The sequence below is a fragment of the Corvus cornix genome, chromosome 7, assembly GCF_000738735.6.
Source record: "Corvus cornix cornix isolate S_Up_H32 chromosome 7, ASM73873v5, whole genome shotgun sequence".
NCBI lineage: Eukaryota > Metazoa > Chordata > Aves > Passeriformes > Corvidae > Corvus > Corvus cornix.
The window spans coordinates 23,273,748-23,293,544 of NC_046337.1; the positions used below are offsets into that span (position 1 = coordinate 23,273,748).

At 37.8% G+C, this 19,797-nt stretch overlaps 1 protein-coding gene across 8 annotated transcripts in view; it reads right to left on the minus strand.

Annotated features, from left to right (window-relative positions):
• Positions 1-19,797, minus strand: part of TTN (titin) — a 244,913-nt gene that overhangs the window by 46,916 nt on the left and 178,200 nt on the right. For all 8 annotated transcript variants that reach the window (XM_039554641.1, XM_039554643.1, XM_039554642.1 and 5 more), the window contains 33 exons: positions 18,935-19,249; positions 18,696-18,844; positions 17,690-17,840; positions 17,319-17,600; positions 16,925-17,227; positions 16,517-16,819; positions 16,117-16,398; positions 15,359-15,658; positions 14,966-15,268; positions 14,545-14,853; positions 14,179-14,460; positions 13,650-13,949; positions 13,216-13,509; positions 10,153-13,119; positions 9,732-10,052; positions 9,340-9,624; positions 8,833-9,132; positions 8,213-8,515; positions 6,867-7,142; positions 6,452-6,751; positions 6,059-6,361; positions 5,522-5,821; positions 5,107-5,394; positions 4,718-5,014; positions 4,326-4,628; positions 3,928-4,233; positions 2,872-3,159; positions 2,478-2,768; positions 2,096-2,383; positions 1,339-1,929; positions 1,141-1,245; positions 452-649; positions 71-367 (listed from right to left, as the gene is read on the minus strand). In XM_039554641.1, the coding sequence (XP_039410575.1) occupies positions 71-367; positions 452-649; positions 1,141-1,245; positions 1,339-1,929; positions 2,096-2,383; positions 2,478-2,768; positions 2,872-3,159; positions 3,928-4,233; positions 4,326-4,628; positions 4,718-5,014; positions 5,107-5,394; positions 5,522-5,821; positions 6,059-6,361; positions 6,452-6,751; positions 6,867-7,142; positions 8,213-8,515; positions 8,833-9,132; positions 9,340-9,624; positions 9,732-10,052; positions 10,153-13,119; positions 13,216-13,509; positions 13,650-13,949; positions 14,179-14,460; positions 14,545-14,853; positions 14,966-15,268; positions 15,359-15,658; positions 16,117-16,398; positions 16,517-16,819; positions 16,925-17,227; positions 17,319-17,600; positions 17,690-17,840; positions 18,696-18,844; positions 18,935-19,249 (12,180 nt within the window). The remainder of the gene's footprint in view (positions 1-70; positions 368-451; positions 650-1,140; positions 1,246-1,338; positions 1,930-2,095; positions 2,384-2,477; positions 2,769-2,871; positions 3,160-3,927; positions 4,234-4,325; positions 4,629-4,717; positions 5,015-5,106; positions 5,395-5,521; positions 5,822-6,058; positions 6,362-6,451; positions 6,752-6,866; positions 7,143-8,212; positions 8,516-8,832; positions 9,133-9,339; positions 9,625-9,731; positions 10,053-10,152; positions 13,120-13,215; positions 13,510-13,649; positions 13,950-14,178; positions 14,461-14,544; positions 14,854-14,965; positions 15,269-15,358; positions 15,659-16,116; positions 16,399-16,516; positions 16,820-16,924; positions 17,228-17,318; positions 17,601-17,689; positions 17,841-18,695; positions 18,845-18,934; positions 19,250-19,797) is intronic.

Below are 19,797 nucleotides of genomic sequence, written 5' to 3' on the forward strand. Positions count from 1 at the left end.
GGGATAAGAAACAAGTGATTTGATATTAATTATTCAATAAAATTCTACCTTTTCAATGCCATCTACATACCATACTCATCCTTGCATATTATGGTTCCTGTGGATTCAGATGGAGGACTGATAGCTCCAGCAGTGTTCTTTGCTCTAATTCTGAACTCATATTTGCAGCCTTCAGTAAGGTCAGTTACAGTAAATGCACAGTCTGGAACATTCACATGATTAGCTTTTGTCCAAGTCTTTTTGGGTAAATCACGCTTTTCAACAATATAGCCAGTTAACTTATGTCCACCATCATATTTTGGTTCTGTCCAAATGAGTGTTACTGAGTTCCTGGTTACATTGATAACTTCAGGTTTCCCAGGAGGATCTAGAAGAAAAAATAACAAACAGCAGTCAAACAAAAGCTATTTCAAATTTCAGAATTTTCCTTTTTATTCTCCTGATGACTTACCAATAGGATCAAGTGCCACAACTGGCTCAGATGGAAGACTTGGTTTACCTACTCCAGCCATATTGATTGCCATTACTCTGAATTCATATTCCAGACCTTCAGTTAACCCTGTCACTCTGAAATCTTTCATTCTTATTGGAGTTTTATTTGCTCTCTTCCACAGAAGACTATTTCTTTCTTTAACTTCAATGTGATAACCTAGAAGATAAATGATGAGATGAAAATATGGGGGGGGTTTCTAGAAATCTCAATTTCTCACAGCACTGTGAAACATTCTACTGCCCATATTGCACGTTGCATACACTGTGCAAGAGGAGCACTGAAAACCAGATTAAGAAATGGATGTGAACATACACAACAGATGTATGTAATTGCAATGATGAGATGTTCATAAATGCAAATCGCTAATTTTATAGACCCAAGTATTGCCACATACAGGTGAGTTTGGTTTTATTTCTTTGCATTTTTCGGTTCTGAGCAAAGATATTGTTTCTCAGTTAGTATTTTCCCAACATTTGAGTTATTTCTTAGGAAGTAAACCAGTAAAATCAGTCAATTAATTAGTCAATCAATCAATCAGTCAATCAATCACTTAATTTAGTGCATAAACACCTGTTACATTCATCTTACCTTTTGACAGAGAGAAAGAACTATTAACTGAAATACTAGGGAGGTTTTGGGGGATGTACCTGTGATTGGTGAACCTCCAGTTCTTCTGGGATCAGTCCAAGTCAAAGCTACAGACTCATGCCGAACAGCAACAATATTGGGAGGTGGAGGAGCATCTGGGACATCTAAACAATATTGAAAAAATGCAGTAATGTTAAAAATTATTATCACCTCTAAAATATTTTTTTTAGATTTCAAAAATTGTAATGGATACTTACCAAATGGATGTTTTGCAATGATAGGCTCTGATTTAAGACCTTCCCCTACTCCATACTTATTCTCAGCCCTGATCCTGAATGTATATTCATTTCCTTCATGAAGTCTCGTAACTCTAAATGTGGTTTTCTGGACTGCAGAGGCACAAGTTACCCACTTATTGTTTACATTATCTCTCTTCTCTAGAACATAGTTAGTGATTTCTGAACCACCATCATCTTTTGGAGGGCCCCACTTTAAGGTTATGGCATCAGCTGTGACTTCTTCAAATTTCACCGGACCTGTTGGTATGCCAGGTTTACCAACAACTTTCACAGAAATAGTGCCTTCCTTGCTGCCAGCAACATTCTTCAGAGTTATTGTGTATTTCCCAGCATCAGCTTTCTGGCAGTCATGTACTACAAGAGTGGTGTTAACTGCTGTAGATTCAAATGCAACTCTTCCACTCTCAGTAATTGCCTGGTCTTCATCCTTCTTCCAAGTTACGGTTGGGACAGGCTTGCCTTTCATAGGGATTTTAAGGCGGAAATTGCTACCTTCTTTAGCTGTATAGCACAAATCAGGTAGATCTCTTAAGTCAAGTTCAGGTGCCACTGTAAAAAATGAAGGAAACCAGTTATTCCACTATGCATAAACTCTGTTGTAAAATGAAGATGCTGTTTTAAAGGTGTCTTATTTCTGTATGTACATAGTAATGATAGTATGCATAAAATATAATTTGGGTAAGTAAAGCATTGAATTAATGATCTTGCTTCTCACCAACATCATCTCTTGCTACAATTGTGATCTCTGATGGAGTTCCATATCCAGCATCGTTTTGGGCCCTCACTCTGAAAGTGTATTCTTGTCCTTCTTTTAAGTCTCTCATTGAAAAATGGAGGTTCTTTCCCCGCATGACTTCTTGCCATTTATCTTCACCAATCAGGACTTCAACAATATATGCAGAAATACGGCTTCCACCATCACTGATAGGTTTCTTCCATACCAAATTGCATAAGGATTTTGTTACAACTGAAGCTTTTAGATCCACAACTGGCCCAGGTGTTTCTAGAAGGAAGAAAAGCATAGTAAGTGTCCATTCAAGCTAAAAATAAAAATTATTTGAATTAAAAAATAGGTGAAAAGGATTCATTTTTCCTACCAGAAGCTTTGACAGCATCACGAGTTTCACAAGGATCACCAATACCATATTCATTTTCAGCAAAAACTCTGAAGAAGTAAGATTTGCCTTCCTCTAAGTTAGTTATCCTGTAGCTAGTCTTTGGACATTCTGTTGTTACAGTGGACCACGACTTTCTTTCTGCATCACGTTTTTCAACAACATAATTTGTGATTGGACTGCCGCCATCTACTAGAGGAGGTTCCCATGTAATGAAGGCAGAATCTTTAGATGCTTCCTTTACAATCAGGTTAATAGGTGGGCCTGGAGTATCTAGATAAACACAACATCACCATATTTGATTTAGTAACAAAATTTTAAAAACCAGTTAAAAAGTTAACAAATATATTTTAACGGGGAAAGCCCTGAGACTTACCAAGTACTTTTACAACAATGGTGTATGCCTTTTTGCCACAGCTGTTCTCCAGACTGAGGACATATTTTCCAGCATCATATTTATTTACATTTTCACAACGCAGGAAGGTATCAAAATCAGTTGACTTGATGTCTAACCCTTGTCTATCTCTTAGGTTGGCACCCACTTTAGACCATGAAATCTTAGGAGGTGGACGTCCTCTTACTGGCACATAAAGTCTCATTGTGACTCCAGCACGCAACACAAGGACTTTCCTTAGTTCTGCATCAAGTTCTCCTTCAGGTGGAACTGTGTTTAACAGAAAACCCCATGTAATTAAAGCATCATCTTTAAGACTACCATAAAAGTTACTGCGACAAAAACTCCCTTTTTACTGACATTTCACTTGACTAACCCAAATTTTCATGCCCGTGATGATATTAGTGTCCTGACTCCTGTTTGAAGGTGATTTGCAAATATGCAATTTTTTTGCACTGATTTCACATCCTTTTCTTTTTCTGCCTTTTCCACCATTTATGTTAGAAAGGCTCCTAGTTTCTCTAGAATTCAAAGGAGTTTCAGAGCCTCCTGGACTCTACTGCTTTTCTTCAAAAAATACAGTTTTGTGAAGCAATGCTTTTCTACATACAGCAAAACACATACAAAAGCCAGCATGTCTCTTAAGAAGTGTCATATAATCAATCGCACAGCTGCTTAGAATAGTAATCTTGGCTTCAAATTATTTAGAAGATATGAAGTTGACTGAAAGTTTTAAGAAAAATGAAAGATCTGAAAATTCTAATTTTAGGATTAGAAAAAGAAAAAAATCTTGACTATTCAGTGGGAGGCAGAAGGCTATAAAGCACACAAATGAAAAAGGCAGACACCAGCCAAATTCTATTCTGTTCCTAACTGCCCTGTTTTCTTCCAAATTAGCCACTGTTAGCCCACATTTTTTGACTAAAAACATGTTCCAAATTAATCTGTGCCTGTGACCTGTGACAAAGTGTGTCTTTGAAACTCATCCCATAAATTGAAGCAAAAGTCAACAAGGCAGTTTGTTTTCAGTGAACATACTTAAAATGTCTTTGGCAGTGTGTTTATCAGGAACATCACTAGGATCGCTGTATCCAATCTTATTGACAGCATAAACACGGAACTGGTACTCTGTATCTTCCATCAGCCCTGTTACCACAAATTGTGTAGCCTGTAAATTCTTGGGTAGATTGCATCTGACCCAGTTGTCTGTGTCAGCTCTTTTTGATTCCACTAGATAACCAATAATAGGGCTTCCTCCATCATATGCTGGTTTGCTCCATGACAGGCTTATTGAATTGCGTGTAGTATCAACCACTTTTGGGAAAGCAGGTGGGCCAGGAGGATCTGGGAATTAAAATAACATTAAGTTAGCATACTAAATGCTGCATGATGCATTTGGAAATAATAACAGAAAGTATCTGAGACTTTTAGCTTACATTGAGGATCACGAGCATACACTGCTTTTGATGGTGCACTAGGCTTGCCAGGTCCAGCCTTATTCAATGCTATCACCCGGAACTCATATTCTGTTCCTTCTTGGAGTCCAGTAGCTTTAACCGTTCTCTCAATGACAGGCTTTCTGGTAACTTTTGTCCAGTTAAGAGCCTTCGTTTCACGCTTCTCCAGTATATAACCAGTTATTGGGGATCCACCATCACTAGCTGGTGGCTTCCAGCTAACAGTCATAAAGTCTTTTGTTACATTGCTAATTACTGGTGGATCACAAGGTCCAGGTACATCTGTGGAGATTTATTTGAAAATTATGTTCACATTCTTAGGTGTAGACAAAAATCCAGTGACTAATGAAACTATTCCACAAAGCACTTACCATATGGATTCTTAGCAACTGCTGGTTCAGTTAAGATGGGGTCTCCAACACCATATTTGTTTTCAGCACAAATGCGGAACTGATACTCATGTCCTTCTATTAGTTTCTCCACTGTGCAGCTTGTAATGGGTACATTGGCACTGACTTGGGCCCAGTTAGGTCTGCTTGTTTCACGCTTGTCTACAATGTAGTTAGTAATTTCTGAACCTCCATCTTCCAGAGGAGGCTCCCAAGAAAGCATCGCACGATCTGCATACATATGTTTGATTTTGACAGAGGCTGGTGGGCCAGGCTTATCTAGGACAATAAACATCGCATTGTTATAGTTCCATCTCTTGCTATATCATTTAATTAGAAATTTATTTATTAATAGACAGTCTTTATCTTACCAAGTACTTTAAGCCTAATGGTTGCTGACTTTGATCCACTTGCATTTTCAGCAGTAATAGTGTAGTCTCCTGTTTGCTTCCTGTTAACACTGAACAACTCAACTGTAGCAAGATTTCTCTTTGTGGTGATCTTAACACCTTCAGATGGCTTTAAAATTTCTCCTTCTTTCTTCCAGGTGATTGCTGGCATTGGTTTGCCATATACGTTTGCCTCCAGACGCACATTAGTTCCAGCTTTTACTGTAAGCTGTGATTGCATAGACAGATCCAACTCTATTCTGGGAGGAACTGAAGGGAAAGAGTCCAAGAGTTAATCAATCTAGTAAGAGATAAATGTCTCGTTCTTCACATGAGTGTTAGTTCCCAACATGTACAGACTCTTACCAGAACTATCAAATGCTTTTACATTTCTTACCATTTTCTGGATGAATGGTCACTGGATCAGAAGGTTCAGAAGGTTGGCTAATGTTAACTGCTGTCTTGGCAATTGCTCTAAACTGGTACTGAGCATTTTCTTCCAAACCAGTCGCAGTGTACTCTTCTAGGGGTATTTGATGTGGAGTTGTATTGCACCGAACCCATTTATCACCAGGTAATTTGCAAGCTTCCACAAAGTAGCCAATAAGTTTGCTACCACCATCATGCTTTGGCCTTGTCCATACCAGTGATGCAGTACTCTTAGTGACATCAATAACTTCAGGTTTTCCAGGGGGATCTACGGCAAATAAAAACATATTAAAGTATATTTTCCCAAAAATGAGTTAACACATTAAAAAATGGCTTTAATATTACTAGATCCTATTTACTGCATACCTAGACAGTGCAATCAGAGTGAAGTCACAGTAAACATGAAAATATAAACAGAAGGGAAAACTAAAGATCAAAATAAGTTGCAGATAAACTGAAAATTATCATAAAACCAGTCTGTTGCAAAGTATTGGTATTGGCTTACCAACTGGTGCTCTTGCTGTGACAAACTCAGTTGGTTTACTAGGTTTACTTGCTCCAGCTCTGTTCAAAGCATAAATTCTGAAAGCATACTCAAGACCTTCGATGAGGCCCACACAAGGGTATTCTGTGGAGCGCACAGCTGTGTCGTTAGCTTTCACCCACAGCAAACTGTTCCTTTCTTTGCGCTCAATGAGATAACCAGTAATTGGACTGCCTCCATCGCTGTCTGGTTTATCCCAAGCAACAAAAATGCAGTCCTTATTGACCTTGGTAATACGTGCATTCTTTGGTTCACTGGGAACATCTAGAAAGAAATACAAAGATAGATATCAATTGTATGTTTTCTTACTAGAACGATTAAATAGAGAAATGCTGCTATCAAAAACTGGCATACCAAATGGGAACCTTGCGATCATCTTGCCAGAAGGAAGTGGCTCAGAAATCCCAAAACGATTTTCAGCACGAACACGGAACATATACTCCTCTCCAGGAATCAGTTTTCCAATTCTGCAGCTTGTCTTTGTGACAGAAGATAAAGCTGTTACCCAGTCTCCTCGGCTTACATCACATTTCTCAACTACATAGTTTGTAATGTTGCTGCCACCATCTTCAAGAGGTATATGCCATGAAAGAGTGCAAGCATCAGCATCTATTTCAGAAATATCAAATGGAGGTTGTGGCGGACCTGGTTTATCTGCACAAAACAAGTATATTAAGAAAAAAGGGATGAAAGAAGATTACAACCACTAGAATATACTAAAACCAGCTTAATATAAAGCTGGACTGAAAAACAACCAAATGGAACATACCCATGACTGTCACTCTGATTTTCTGACTATCAGTACCAGAGCTATTTTCTGCAATAAGAGTGTAAAAATCAGTATCTTTTCTAGTCACATCCTTAATGATAAGAACAGAAGACTTTTCTGCTTTGTGCACAGCAAGGCGACTAGATGTAACTACATCTTGATCTCCTTTCAACCATTTACAGACTGGCTGAGGCTTCCCGTATACATGAGCTTCGATTCTCAGTTTCTTTCCAGCTTTAATGTGAACATGATCAGGCATCAGAATCTTAGGTGGGACTGTAAAAAAACAAAATCACACAGAGGCAAATAAATTCCACTTCTGTGACATATTAAACTACTTTTTCTTATTTTTTCATGTGAAACTTCTCTGCTTCTCTCTTAAGTGGAATCACTTGTAGAAATGACTAGAAAATCTTTAATTTAGGTTCCTCTTATGGACAACTTCAGTTTCTGCAGGTGACAATATCCATTTCAGTCTTACTTTTACATTATTGTACAGTTTATAAGAAAATATTTATGAATTTGGATTGCCTTCACACACATTTATGTAGAAATTTTTGCACTATTAATGCATGAAATATAAATCCTCTTTTTATCTGAAACCAATAAGCAAAATCACTTATTGCTGACTTTCTACAAGACAAACATGAAGGAGAAGAAAACTGAAGTTGTCACTGAGATAAACTTGCTTGCACAGTTAATCTTTCTGTATCCTTGAATTATTTTTCTCCTACTTCCTCTTTTGCACAAAATAAATTTTTTTTTCCAAAAGAAACCTGACAGTATGTTTGGTGTACTTCCTTCCACCAGCTAGTTTTTGTTCTCCTGTTTCTGTACTTCTCTCTTTCTCTTCACATGTCCCAAATTAAGAAGATTCTACTCATCTTGCCCTTTCCCTACATCTTCATGTGCCTCAAGAACCTTGCCACCTTAAATAGGCCGGCCTGTCCTCCCTGATTATTGTTTATATTCTCAACCAACTTTACAATATAAACCACTTATTTTCTCTTATATTAAAACAGCTCCCACTTTCCCATTTATCTCTCAAACTACGAGTCTGACACTTTTTCTCTTGCATTTAAACTTCATTGAAGGTATTTGTTATTTTTCCCTAATTCTTATCTTCTGGTTCCAACTGAAACCATACCTGAAAAATTATTTAATAGTTCTAAATTAGTGGTCAATTCTCACTTTTTTTCTGACCTGTCAAAATATTCAGTACAGTTAATCACAATCCTCCAGATAACTCCATAAAGCAAATGTCTTTCTGTGACTCAAAGAACAGTATATCTCGCTCATTTAATTATTAAAGCAGTATATTAGGTGGTATTTAAATTGTTACTTACTGAGTTGTTCTTTAATTTCATATTCTCCCGCAGCTTCTATTGGCAAGCTTACTCCTACAGCATTTCTAGCTGCCACTCTAAAGTTGTACTTCTTTCCTTCTTTCAGACCAGCTACAACAATGGAGAGATCTTTAACAACTGAATATTCTGTCCAGCGATCTGCTGGTTGATCATGCTCTTTATAGCTAACAATGTATCCATCAATTTTAGAGCCTCCATCACGAAGTGGTGGCAGCCAGCCTAAAGTAGCACTATTCTTTGTAATTTCAGTAACTTCAAGTTTTCTTGGTGGATCAGGTTCACCTTTCAGGGGAAAAAAGAAAGATGGTAAACATTGAATTTCCAAGATTTTCTTACTCTTGAATATTGGATGTTATCCATGCTAATTCAACAAGGACAATACAGAAATGAGCGAAACTCGTACTAATTTCAAAAGTACTATATTCATTGGTCATATTATTTGAAAGAAACTGACACAGAAATACTTATTTTTATCCTTGAATAGTTAGCTCAATTTAGAAGCATTAACTCAAAAATTGCAAAATCCCACTAAAATTAGAGAAAACAAACAGAAAATATCCATGAAGGCAAACATAAAATATACATGAAGGCATACTCACTTAGTGGATCTGATGCTAGAACTGGTTTTGGTATGTCACTTGGAACACCAGACCCATATTCATTTACTGCTGTTACTCTAAAGTAATATTCATTTCCAGGTACAAGGTTCGCTATTTGGAAACTAGTTTTCTTTAGTTCTGCTGTGACTGTTGCCCAGGTCTTCCTGTCAGCCTCCCGTTTCTGCAGGATGTAATGAGTCACTGGGCTACCCCCATCATTCTCTGGAGGTGCCCATGAAAGATGGCATGACATCTTGGTAACATCTGAAACCTTGAAGTCTGACACAGGTCCAGGAGTATCTACGAAGAAATTTCAATTTATGTTAGTACTTTCTTCTTTAGTAAGTAAAAATTAAAGGGGGCTAAAAGCTTTCTACATGGAGGGAGTTAGTGTTAGGTGATAGAGTTGTGCTCAAAAACTGTCATACCTGGAGGTCATAAATATTCCTGCAAGAAACATTCAAAATAGTTATAAAATTGTCTTGAGGTATTTCTCTCATTACTTACCCAGAACTCTGACGTTCACAAATACAGCCTTTTCTCCAGCTGCATTAACAAGTGTCAATGAATATTTGCCTGAGTCATCACGTGTTGAATTGGGAATGACACAGAAGGCCATAGTGTCAACCAGATCAACTTGTCCTTTTCTGATAACATTATCAATGCCCATTCTCCTCCAGGTGACTTTCGGTGCTGGGCGACCCCTAATAATGGCAAAAAGTCTAATAGGGCATCCTGCTCTGACTATGACTAACTTTCTCATGCTTGCATCCAACTCAATCTCAGGAGGTTCTGAAAGACAAAGAAATAAAATGCAAGGTTTTGCACATGAAATGAAATAAGCCTAAAGCAAATAAAGGTTGTGTGTAAACACCTCAAAAGAGGATGGGAAAACTCACCAAGAATTTCCTTGGGAGACACAGCTTCTTTCAATTCTGCTGGTCGGCCAAGGCCAACCTGGTTTTGGGCAGAAACCCTGAACTCATACAATTGTTTCTCATCCAGGCTGGTAGCTGTGAATTCTGTATGAATAACTTGAGCAGCAACATTACATCGTTTCCATCCTGCTTCAGGATCAGCACCCTCAACTTTTGGTCTCATTTCCACAACATATCCAATAATTGGAGCACCACCATCATACACTGGTTTTCCCCAGCCAAGGGTTAAGGAAGTCTTTGTGCTATCAACCACTCTCAGGTTTGTTGGAGGACCAGGTGGTTCTGCAAGACAGTAAAAATTACAGATTAGAACACAGTGTACAATTTAGCAATCTGTTATGGTAATACTGAAATAATACAGAAAAATTCAATGGTATTTTACCTATTGGGTCTTTGGCTATTACAGGTCTTGATGGCAAGCTTGGCTCTCCAAGTCCGACTTCATTTTCAGCACTGACACGGAACTGGTACTCATGACCAGGGAAGAGATTAGTAACCTTCTTGCGTCTCTCTGGGATTGGCGTTTTAGTAACAGGAACCCATCTTAGTGACCGTTTCTCTTTCTTCTCTAAAATGTATCCTGTAATTGATTTGCCACCATCATATTCTGGTGGATTCCAAACTACAGTCATCTCTTCTTTGCTAACTCTTGTAACTTCTGGAGGGTCAGGGCGTCCAGGTCTATCATACTTTGTTTTTGCAATAATTGGATGTGTTTCTGTTGGTGGGCCAGTGCCTATTTTATTCTCTGCACGCACTCTGAATATATATTCATTACCTTCAATGAGGCGTGTCACTTTTGCATAGTTTGTAAGGACAGAGGAAGAGTATGTAGACCAAACCATACGTTTGCTTTCACATTTTTCCAGGATGTAGTTCTGTATCTCACAACCACCATCATCTTCTGGAGGATCCCAAGTAACAGTACATCTATCACTTGAAATGTCAGTGACTTTCAAGTTTCGTACGGGACCTGGTTTATCCAAGACAATAACAGTAGCATATGCTACAAAGCTACCAGCTGCATTAGTTGCAGTAATCACATATTTCCCACCATCAGTACGCCTTGATTTTGTGAGAACAAACTTAGATGTGTCAGAAGTTGTTTCAATACTGACTCTTGGAGATCTGGTGAGGTCTGTGGCATCTTTGTCTTTTGTCCATACAACTTCAGGCTGTGGTTTTCCTCTGACTCCAGCCTCAATTCTAATTGTGTCACCTGCTTTCACAGTTAGAACCCCACTTAATTTCAAATCTAGCACTGGTTTCTGGAGATCTTCCTTCACGACAACTTCAGCTGTTTTTACCCAGTTACTTTCACCGGCCTCATTCTTGGTTTGAACTCGGAATTGGTAAATTTTATTTTCCACACATTTATCTACCATGTAGTGTGTTTCCTTAATGCTGCCTTTGTGAACTCTTTCCCATTCATCTGAATCTTTCAGTTTTCTCTCAACATGATAACTTAAATTTGGACTTCCACCATCATAATCTGGCCTTCTCCATTTCAGATACACAAATGTCTTTCCTTTCTCTGCAATGTGAAGATTTTCTGGCTCTCCAGGCTTGTCAATAGGATTAATAGCAAGGATAGGAGTCTTGGTCTCAATGCAAGGACCTGGACCTATTTTGTTCTCTGCACAAACTCTGAAGAAGTATTCCCGGTTCTCTATAAGATTTGCCTTTACTAGTCGTTTAGTAATATCAGAGGAGACAATTGACCATCCCCTCTGATTTGGTTGACGGTATTCTACTATGTAATTTGTAATTTCAGAGCCACCATTATCCACTGGACTCTCCCAAGAGATCATACAAGAGTCTTTTGTGACATAGCTTACTTTCAGGTTCTGACATGGTCCAGGTCTGTCAAGTACATTAACAACAGCAAAAGCTTGAGCGTGTCCACAGCTGTTCTTAGCTGCTATTATATATTTGCCATGATCAGATCTTTTGGCTTCTTTCACTTGCAGTTCAACATTAGGTAGATCATGAAGTATTTCAACACGCTTTTCTTGGACTAATACTTTGCCATCTTTAGACCATGTTATTTCAGGATCTGGTCGACCTTTTACTTTACCAGTAATATGTATTGTTTGACCTACTCGGACAGTAATTAAGTCTCGACAGGTCACATCTAGGCTTACTTCTGGAGGAGCAAGAATATCCTTTGCAAGTACAGTTTCTGGTAGTTCTCTTGGTTCTCCCTCTCCCACAATGTTGACAGCTTTTATTCGGAACTTATATTCATTTCCTTCTATTAATCCAGGTACTCTGAAAGCACACTGTCTAATGAGTTCATCCTTATTAATCCTATTCCACTGTGTAGTTCCAGTTTTCTGACATTCCACAATGTATCCCAGAATTGGGCTGCCACCATCCTTGAGGGGCTTTGTCCACACAAGATCAGCTGATTCTTTAGTTTTGTCTTTTAACTTTGGATTTATAGGTGGTCCAGGAGGAGTGATAGGACGTGATGCTTTTATTGGATCAGAGCTTGGAGATGGTTTGCTTAAGCCCACCATGTTTTCTGCAAGAACTCTGAATTCATATGTGTTGCCTTCAAAAAGACCAGTGACTCTGTATTTCATATCAAGTATAGGTGACTTATTGACACGCACCCATTTACCAGATGCTTCCCGACGTTCAAGTATATAACCAGTTATTGGAGTTCCACCATCAGATTTTGGTAGAGTCCAAGACACTGTTGCAGCATTTTCTGTAATATCATAAACAGTTGGTTTACCAGGTGGGGATGGTGGATCAAACATGTATTTAGCAACTGTTGGTTCTGAATCCAGAGGTGCACCAATGCCTATCTTATTTTCAGCACGAACGCGGAAAATATATTCACAGCCCTTCTGCAGTCGTGGTACCTTAATTTTTGTGTGACTTGTTCCAGAGCTAACCACTCCCCAGGTTTCTTTCTTTGATTGACGCTTCTCAACAATATAATTAATTATAGGACTCCCACCATCATCTTTAGGAGGACGCCAAGAAATAACCATATATTCCGGTGTTACTTCAAGAATATTAATGGGACCAGTTGGTGGGCCTGGAACATCCAAAACTGTAAGGTGCAGAGCCACAGTTTTGCTGCCAGCTGCATTAGATACTGTGAGTAGATATTCTCCCGTATCTTTTCTTACACAGTCTTTGATAGTAAGCACAGTTGAGTAATTGTCAGTCTCAATCTTGTATTTGCCATCTGGTTTAATTTCAGTGTCATCAGTAACCCATTTTGCTGTGGGAACTGGCACACCTCTCATAATCGCTGGAAGGCGCACTGTGGTGCCAGCCTTAACAACGAGACCTTCAATTAACTTCACATCTAGATCCACAGATGGAGGTACTGAAAATAGACAAAAATGGAAATTATATTCTCAGGGCAAATGCTTATAGAAAAAGAGAAAGAATCAGTGAAACAACATGAAAAACCAAAAATTACCTAGTTTTTCTTGGCACTCTATTGGTATAGTTGTATCTGGAAGGCTAAGACCAACAATGTTCTGAGCTCTCACACGGAATTTGTATATTTTTCCTTTCTGTAGGCCTGTAACAACACAGTCTAGCATAGGGACTGTCTGGAACTTAGTCCATTCATCTGCACCATCTTCTTGATATTCCACCAAATACCCAGTTATCTCAGCACCACCATCACGATCTGGTCGATTCCAAACAAGGGAAACTTCAGTCTTGTCAACATCTACATGATGCAGATTCTTTGGTGGCCCTGGAGGATCTTTTAAAATACAAAACCAAAATGGTTACTAGGATGAAAACTCTATGGTACCAGTGCATCATGTTCATACCAACAGGACAACCTCAAAATTACCAAATCCCATATGAACAAAACAAATCATATGATTGAAAAACACTTACGCAGTGGATCTATAGCTTTGATAGGTTTAAGCGTTTCCACATATGGACCTCTACCATATTGATTCTCAGCCGCAACTCGGAAGAGATACTGAGTGCCTTCCATGAGATATTTAGCCATATGACTGCGTTTCTTGGAGGATGATGAGATGGCTACCCACTGTGCAGAAGCTACATCTCTCCTCTCCACCACATAGTTGGTAATGACAGAGCCGCCATCATCTTCTGGTTCCATCCAAGTGATATAACAGGAGTCACTTCTAACATCACTGATGTTCAGATTTCTGGGTGGACCAGGCTTATCTAACATTGATAAAAATGGGATCCATTATTTATTTGGCAATCAGCATTTCTTATAAAACTTTGTACATTTCAAGATAAATTATATTATATTTTATATAATTTTTAGTCCTCTTTCTGCTGTGTATTTTTTATAACTTGGTTTATAGATATTATCCAGAAATTCCTTTATTTCTTAATCTCCAATTATAGAGTAAAAAAATGTTGTACAGAAGGAACACAAAAAGATTACCTAAGACCACAACTTTTACTGAAACGGTCTTTGAACCAGCTGGATTTTCAACTGTCAGGGAGTACATTCCACCATCTTCATGGACAGTGTTACGGATTTCAAGTTTACTGCCAACTCCTGTAACCTCAATATCAGCTTTGGGTGACACCTCATGATCTTCTTTCTTCCAAGTAACTTTTGGGAATGGAACACCCTTAATAACAGCACTAAGTCTCAGGGTATCTCCAGCTTTTACATGCTGTTCTCGGGCCATATTAGCATCAAGTATTAACTCAGGAGGTTCTGGAATGAAAAACATAAGTTTTTACAAAATGAGGAAAAAAAAGTCTGTTCTTAGGTAAACTTATCTGATTTTATTAAACTCACCAAGCCTGTCCTTTACTTCCACCGGATCAGGAACATGCGCTGGATCAGATTCGCCTGCTGCATTGACTGCCTTGACCCTGAATTTATACGTTAATCCCTCAGTAAGACCAGTGACTTTGTAGTTTGTTTCAGGACAAGAATCTGCTGTAAGATTAGCCTGTTTCCACTCTTCATCTCCAACTTTCTGATACTCTATAAGATAGCCAATTATCTTGCTATTTCCATCATGGCGAGGTGGTTGCCAAGATAAATCAACTGAATTTTTAGTTTTATCTACTGCTTCTGGATTAACAGGTGGACTTGGTTTTGCTGTTAAAAAAGCAAAAAAATGAAACGGGAGAAAAAAAACCTATTAGAATAATTTTCTAACTGAAACTGAGTGCATTAAAATTTCAATGACAAATGAAATGTGATACTTTACCGATTGGATCTCTAGCAAAAATTGGCTTTGATGGTGGACTAGGATCACCAACACCAATTTCATTTTCTGCTGAAACACGGAATTCATATTGACAGCCTTCAAGGAGATCAGGTACTTTGAACTTTGTACCGGGGAAAATTGGGTCTTTGGTAACTTTGACCCATCTTGTAGCCATTGTTTCCTTCTTTTCTACAATATAGTTTGTTATTGGCTTGCCTCCATCATATGGCTTGTTCCAAACCACTACTGCAGAATCTTTGGTTATATCCTTAATGATTGGTTGCTCAGGTGCATCAGGAACACCTGGGGTGAGGAGAAAAAAAAGAGTGTATGAGCATTACAAACAGAATAAAGATTGGAGTATCCAAATATAATTGCAAATGAAAAACTTACGGAAACGGTCCTTGGCTTTCATCTCATCAGAGATGAGAGGATCACTTATGCCATAAAGATTTTCAGCATAAATTCGAATTTGGTATTCTCTTCCTTCAAGCAGCTTGGGAATTTTGCATGTTGTCTTCACTGTGGCAGATGTAACTGGCATCCACACGTCTTTGTGTGCATCCTTCTTCTCAATTATGTAATTTGTAATTTCACTGCCTCCATCATCTAACGGAGGTTTCCAGGAAACTACCATATGATCTTTAAAGACTTCATCAAATATAACTGGGCCTACTGGAGGTGACGGGCGATCTGTTTAAGAAAAAATAAACCATACTCATGCTTTTTTATGAACTTCACAAAACAACTTAGATTAAACAGTGTCAATACAGTAAATATAGCATAAAATTAGAAACCTGACATCATAGTTACAATAAGGCATCAAGACTTCAGGGCTATTCCTATTTGTTTGACATACTGGAATTAATTCCTTACTATGCATAACGTATTTGGTGATTAACATTTTCTACAGTGTTGACATTCTCTAAATGCATGTAGAGACATTAAATTAATAATAAACTAATGGATAAACTAATCCAGAGTTAAATATGTGCTCAGAATTAATAAATAGCTTTTTAGTATAATTGAGAATGCAGTAAATCAAATTATTGTAATAAAGAACACATTTCAATACTTAAATTTTATAAAATGCAATGAATTCTAATCACAAATAAAAGTCCCAGACCATATTGTTATTCAGTAAAACCTACCAACAACATTAACTTGACAATATCCTTTTCTTGATCCTGTGCTGTTCTCTACAGTAACACAATATTTGCCTGTGTCTTCGCGGACAGATTTTAGTACTCCCAAACAAAGAGTTGTAGGAGTTGTCTTGATCTTTATTCGGTCATCTTCTTTCACAACAATATCATCCTTTAGCCAAGTAACCTTTGGTGCAGGCTTGCCTGAGTAACGTCCAGTCAAGCTGAAAGCTTCACCAACTCGGACAATAAGTTTGTCTCTAAAGTCAAGGTCAAGTGTGGGAGGAGCTGAAAGACAATATTAAAATACGCAACGCCCACAAATGTCAGCAATATTAATACAAAAAAGTAAGGAATCAGTATAAGTAATTACTATTTTAAAAAGAAATATGTAAAAGAAACGTACCAATTTCATCCTTGCACGTGATTGGTTTAGTGCAAAATGATGGCTTGCCTTGCCCTACAATATTGCAAGCACTCACACGATACTCATAGGTGTCACCCTCTTTCAAGCCTTCTACAGTGAATTTCCTATCAAGCATTTTCTCCTTTGTAACTTTGTGGAATTTGTCTTTTCCAATGAGACGGCTCTCTAGAACGTACATGGTGATATCTGAGCCTCCATTATATTTTGGAGGGTTCCAGGTTAGTGTAACAGAGTTCTTGGTGACTGCTTTTACTTCCAGGTCTTCTGGACGGTCAGGAACAGCTGAGAATAAAGTAAAAACAAGGTAGATTCATTTCTCTGCACATTCAGAATCTTCTTGTGTATTAATCTCATATGACAGTTATCCAAACTCAAAAATACCCTTACTTATTGGATCTCTAATGAGAATCTCTTTTGTTGTTTCTGTGAAAGGACCCATGCCAATTATATTTTCAGCTGCAATTCGGAAAAAGTAGGCTTTCCCTTGAATGAGTCCCTGAATAGTAGCATTCTGTCTTGTAACTGTGCAGGTCACTGGAGTCCAAGCTCTATGGTCAGATTCACGTTTTTCAATTATATAGTTGGTAATAGGAGAACCACCATCATCTTCTGGAGCAAACCATGACAATTTACAAGAGTCATTGGTTAGATTCTCCGTAAGGAGTGGCATTCCAACTGGGCCTGGCACATCTGAAAGCAAAGAAAAAAATGGAGTATTGAAGCACACATGCTGAATCTTATGAAACTGTACTTGTTCACAAGCACTGAAATAGCAACTTACCTAGCACATCAACAATAATTGTCTTCTTCCTCTCACCACCGTCATTTTTAGCAAGAAGAGTGTATAAACCCTGGTGACTCCTTTTGCAATTCTTGATGACTAAAGAAGAACTAATAGCTGTTTCTTCAATTTTGGCTTCTTCTGGCAGAGCATGCTCATCCCTGCTCCAAGTCACCGTTGGAGGTGGTTTTCCTGAGACATATGCTATGATCCGAATTACTCCTCCAGCATGAACAACAATTCTGTCCCTGACACTTGCATCCAAATTAATATCAGGAGCCACTGAGGGACAAGAACGAAAAGGTCAATGAATATTTTTTTTCTTGCTTTGAGTTAGAAGTACTAAAAATGTAAATCAAAATTGTAAATACCAATTCTGTCCTTCATTTCAATAATGTCTGTAACTTCTCCAGGTTCTCCAATGCCAGCAGCATTTACTGCTCTAACTCTAAATTTGTAAAAACAGCCTTCTTTTAATCCTGTCACAACAAACTTGGTTCCTCTAATTTCTTTATCTTTTACCTGGAAGAAAACATTGTAACGTCAGCAAGCATCAAGATATCACCAATTTCTTTGCAGAGTTTGAAACAAATCTTACATTTGATATTATTTCAGATTTACAATCACATAACAGTATTAAGCATACATAGATCTAGCCCACATAGAACTCTTCAGAAATTTTTAGAGAAATACAGGACATGGATCTACAAGCTATTCAGAAGATTTTTCTTTTTTTTAATGTACTCTAACATAGAAGGTTGTTACAGCAATTACAGTAGCCTGGTCACAGAATAATTACATGTATTTTTGGACACATAAACTCATATAAGTGAGAGCAACAAGAAAAGGGATTTCTGTTCTTTTCTTTTCAAAACCCAATATAAAGTCTCTTTACCTGGAAACAGTATAGGAAATGTAGGTCTTACTAAAAATGCACCCATATGTTTATGGAGATATAAAAAATAACCAAGGTGTGCACCAGTTAAATTTTCAGTAATGCACTATTGAAAAAAATGAAGAAAATGTAGAGACACAGTAGTTGTAAATGCTTTGACACTGACACCAGTGAGGACTACTTTTCTGACAGTTCTAACTAGGTCTTCTCCGTTTTTTTATCAAATATTACCTACATATATTCCCACATCTTTAATTAGAAATTATAAAATTCTACATCTAGTCATTACAAAGTTAACTTAATATTGAGGAAGGGCAAGCTTTGTCTTGTATTTTAAACATATGAAGATAATTATGGTGCAAACTTTTACAAAATAACTTGAATAGTAAACATTTTTAAAGAAATTTTTTTTCTGGAGCAATTCATTTTGATAGACACAGAGAGAAGAAGTGCAGATTCTGTAGTAATGGTTTTCAACCTACCCGTTCCCATTCTTCCTTTCCTTCCTCTTTAAACTCAACAATGTAGCCAGTGACTCTAGAACCACCATCCTTTACTGGTGGAGTCCACTCCAAGTCTACAGAAGACCTTGTCCAATCAGTAACTTTTGGTATAGGAGGGCCAGGTGGGGCTGAAAAATATCATCATACAGCATAACAATATATTATATGTTCTCATTTGAATACTTTCAAATTTTGAAAAAAAAGTTTTAAATATTTACCAATAGGATCTCTAGCAAGTGCTGGATCAGATGGCATGCTTGGTGGGCCAACACCAGCCGCATTGATAGCTGAAACACGGAACTGATATTCAGAGCCTTCAATAAGGCCTGTAACTTTGTATGAAACCCCGAGTGCCATAGGCTTGATAGGATCTCTGTTAACCCTGGTCCATCTCTTTCCGGTGGTCTCTTTGCGCTCCAACCAGTAACCAGTAATAGGAGAGCCACCATCATGCTCTGGTTCTTCCCAGTTTACAGTCATTGAGTCACGTGTTATACTGCTAACTGTTGGCTTGTCACAAGGTCCAGGGACAGCTGAGGGAAAAAAAAATAGCTTGTAAAAAATTACGTTAAAGATATATAGAAATAGCTAAGTGTAAAAGAGCTATGCACTCACATGGTCACCATTGCACTAGGTGGTTACCCATCTGCACAAAATTTCTTCCCTCATTCAGTTTCTCACCCCTATTCAGGTACATATAATTCTGTGAAAAATACCCTTCCTTCAAATAAAAATCATCAAATTTTTTTTCCTAGCCTTTCTGGATCATTATCTCATTTTAGTGCCCAGCCTAACACTTGCTGTTTTAAGAACCATTTTCTCTTTTCAGCCTAACATTCCTTCTATGTCAGAGCTAATCTGTCTAATTTATCTTTCAAAACTAAAGGCAGGAAACTAATTCTTCATGGGCTATGAGTTTAATAATGTCTCAAATACAATAGAGTAAGCTGAATCTTATCAGGTAAACACTTATTTGTATGTTTAAGCCTTAAAAATATTGAGATTGTATTTTAATATAACACAAGAGGGGAGAAAAGTATTTTTAAGCACTACACATGCTTTTAAGAACCAGGAACTACTG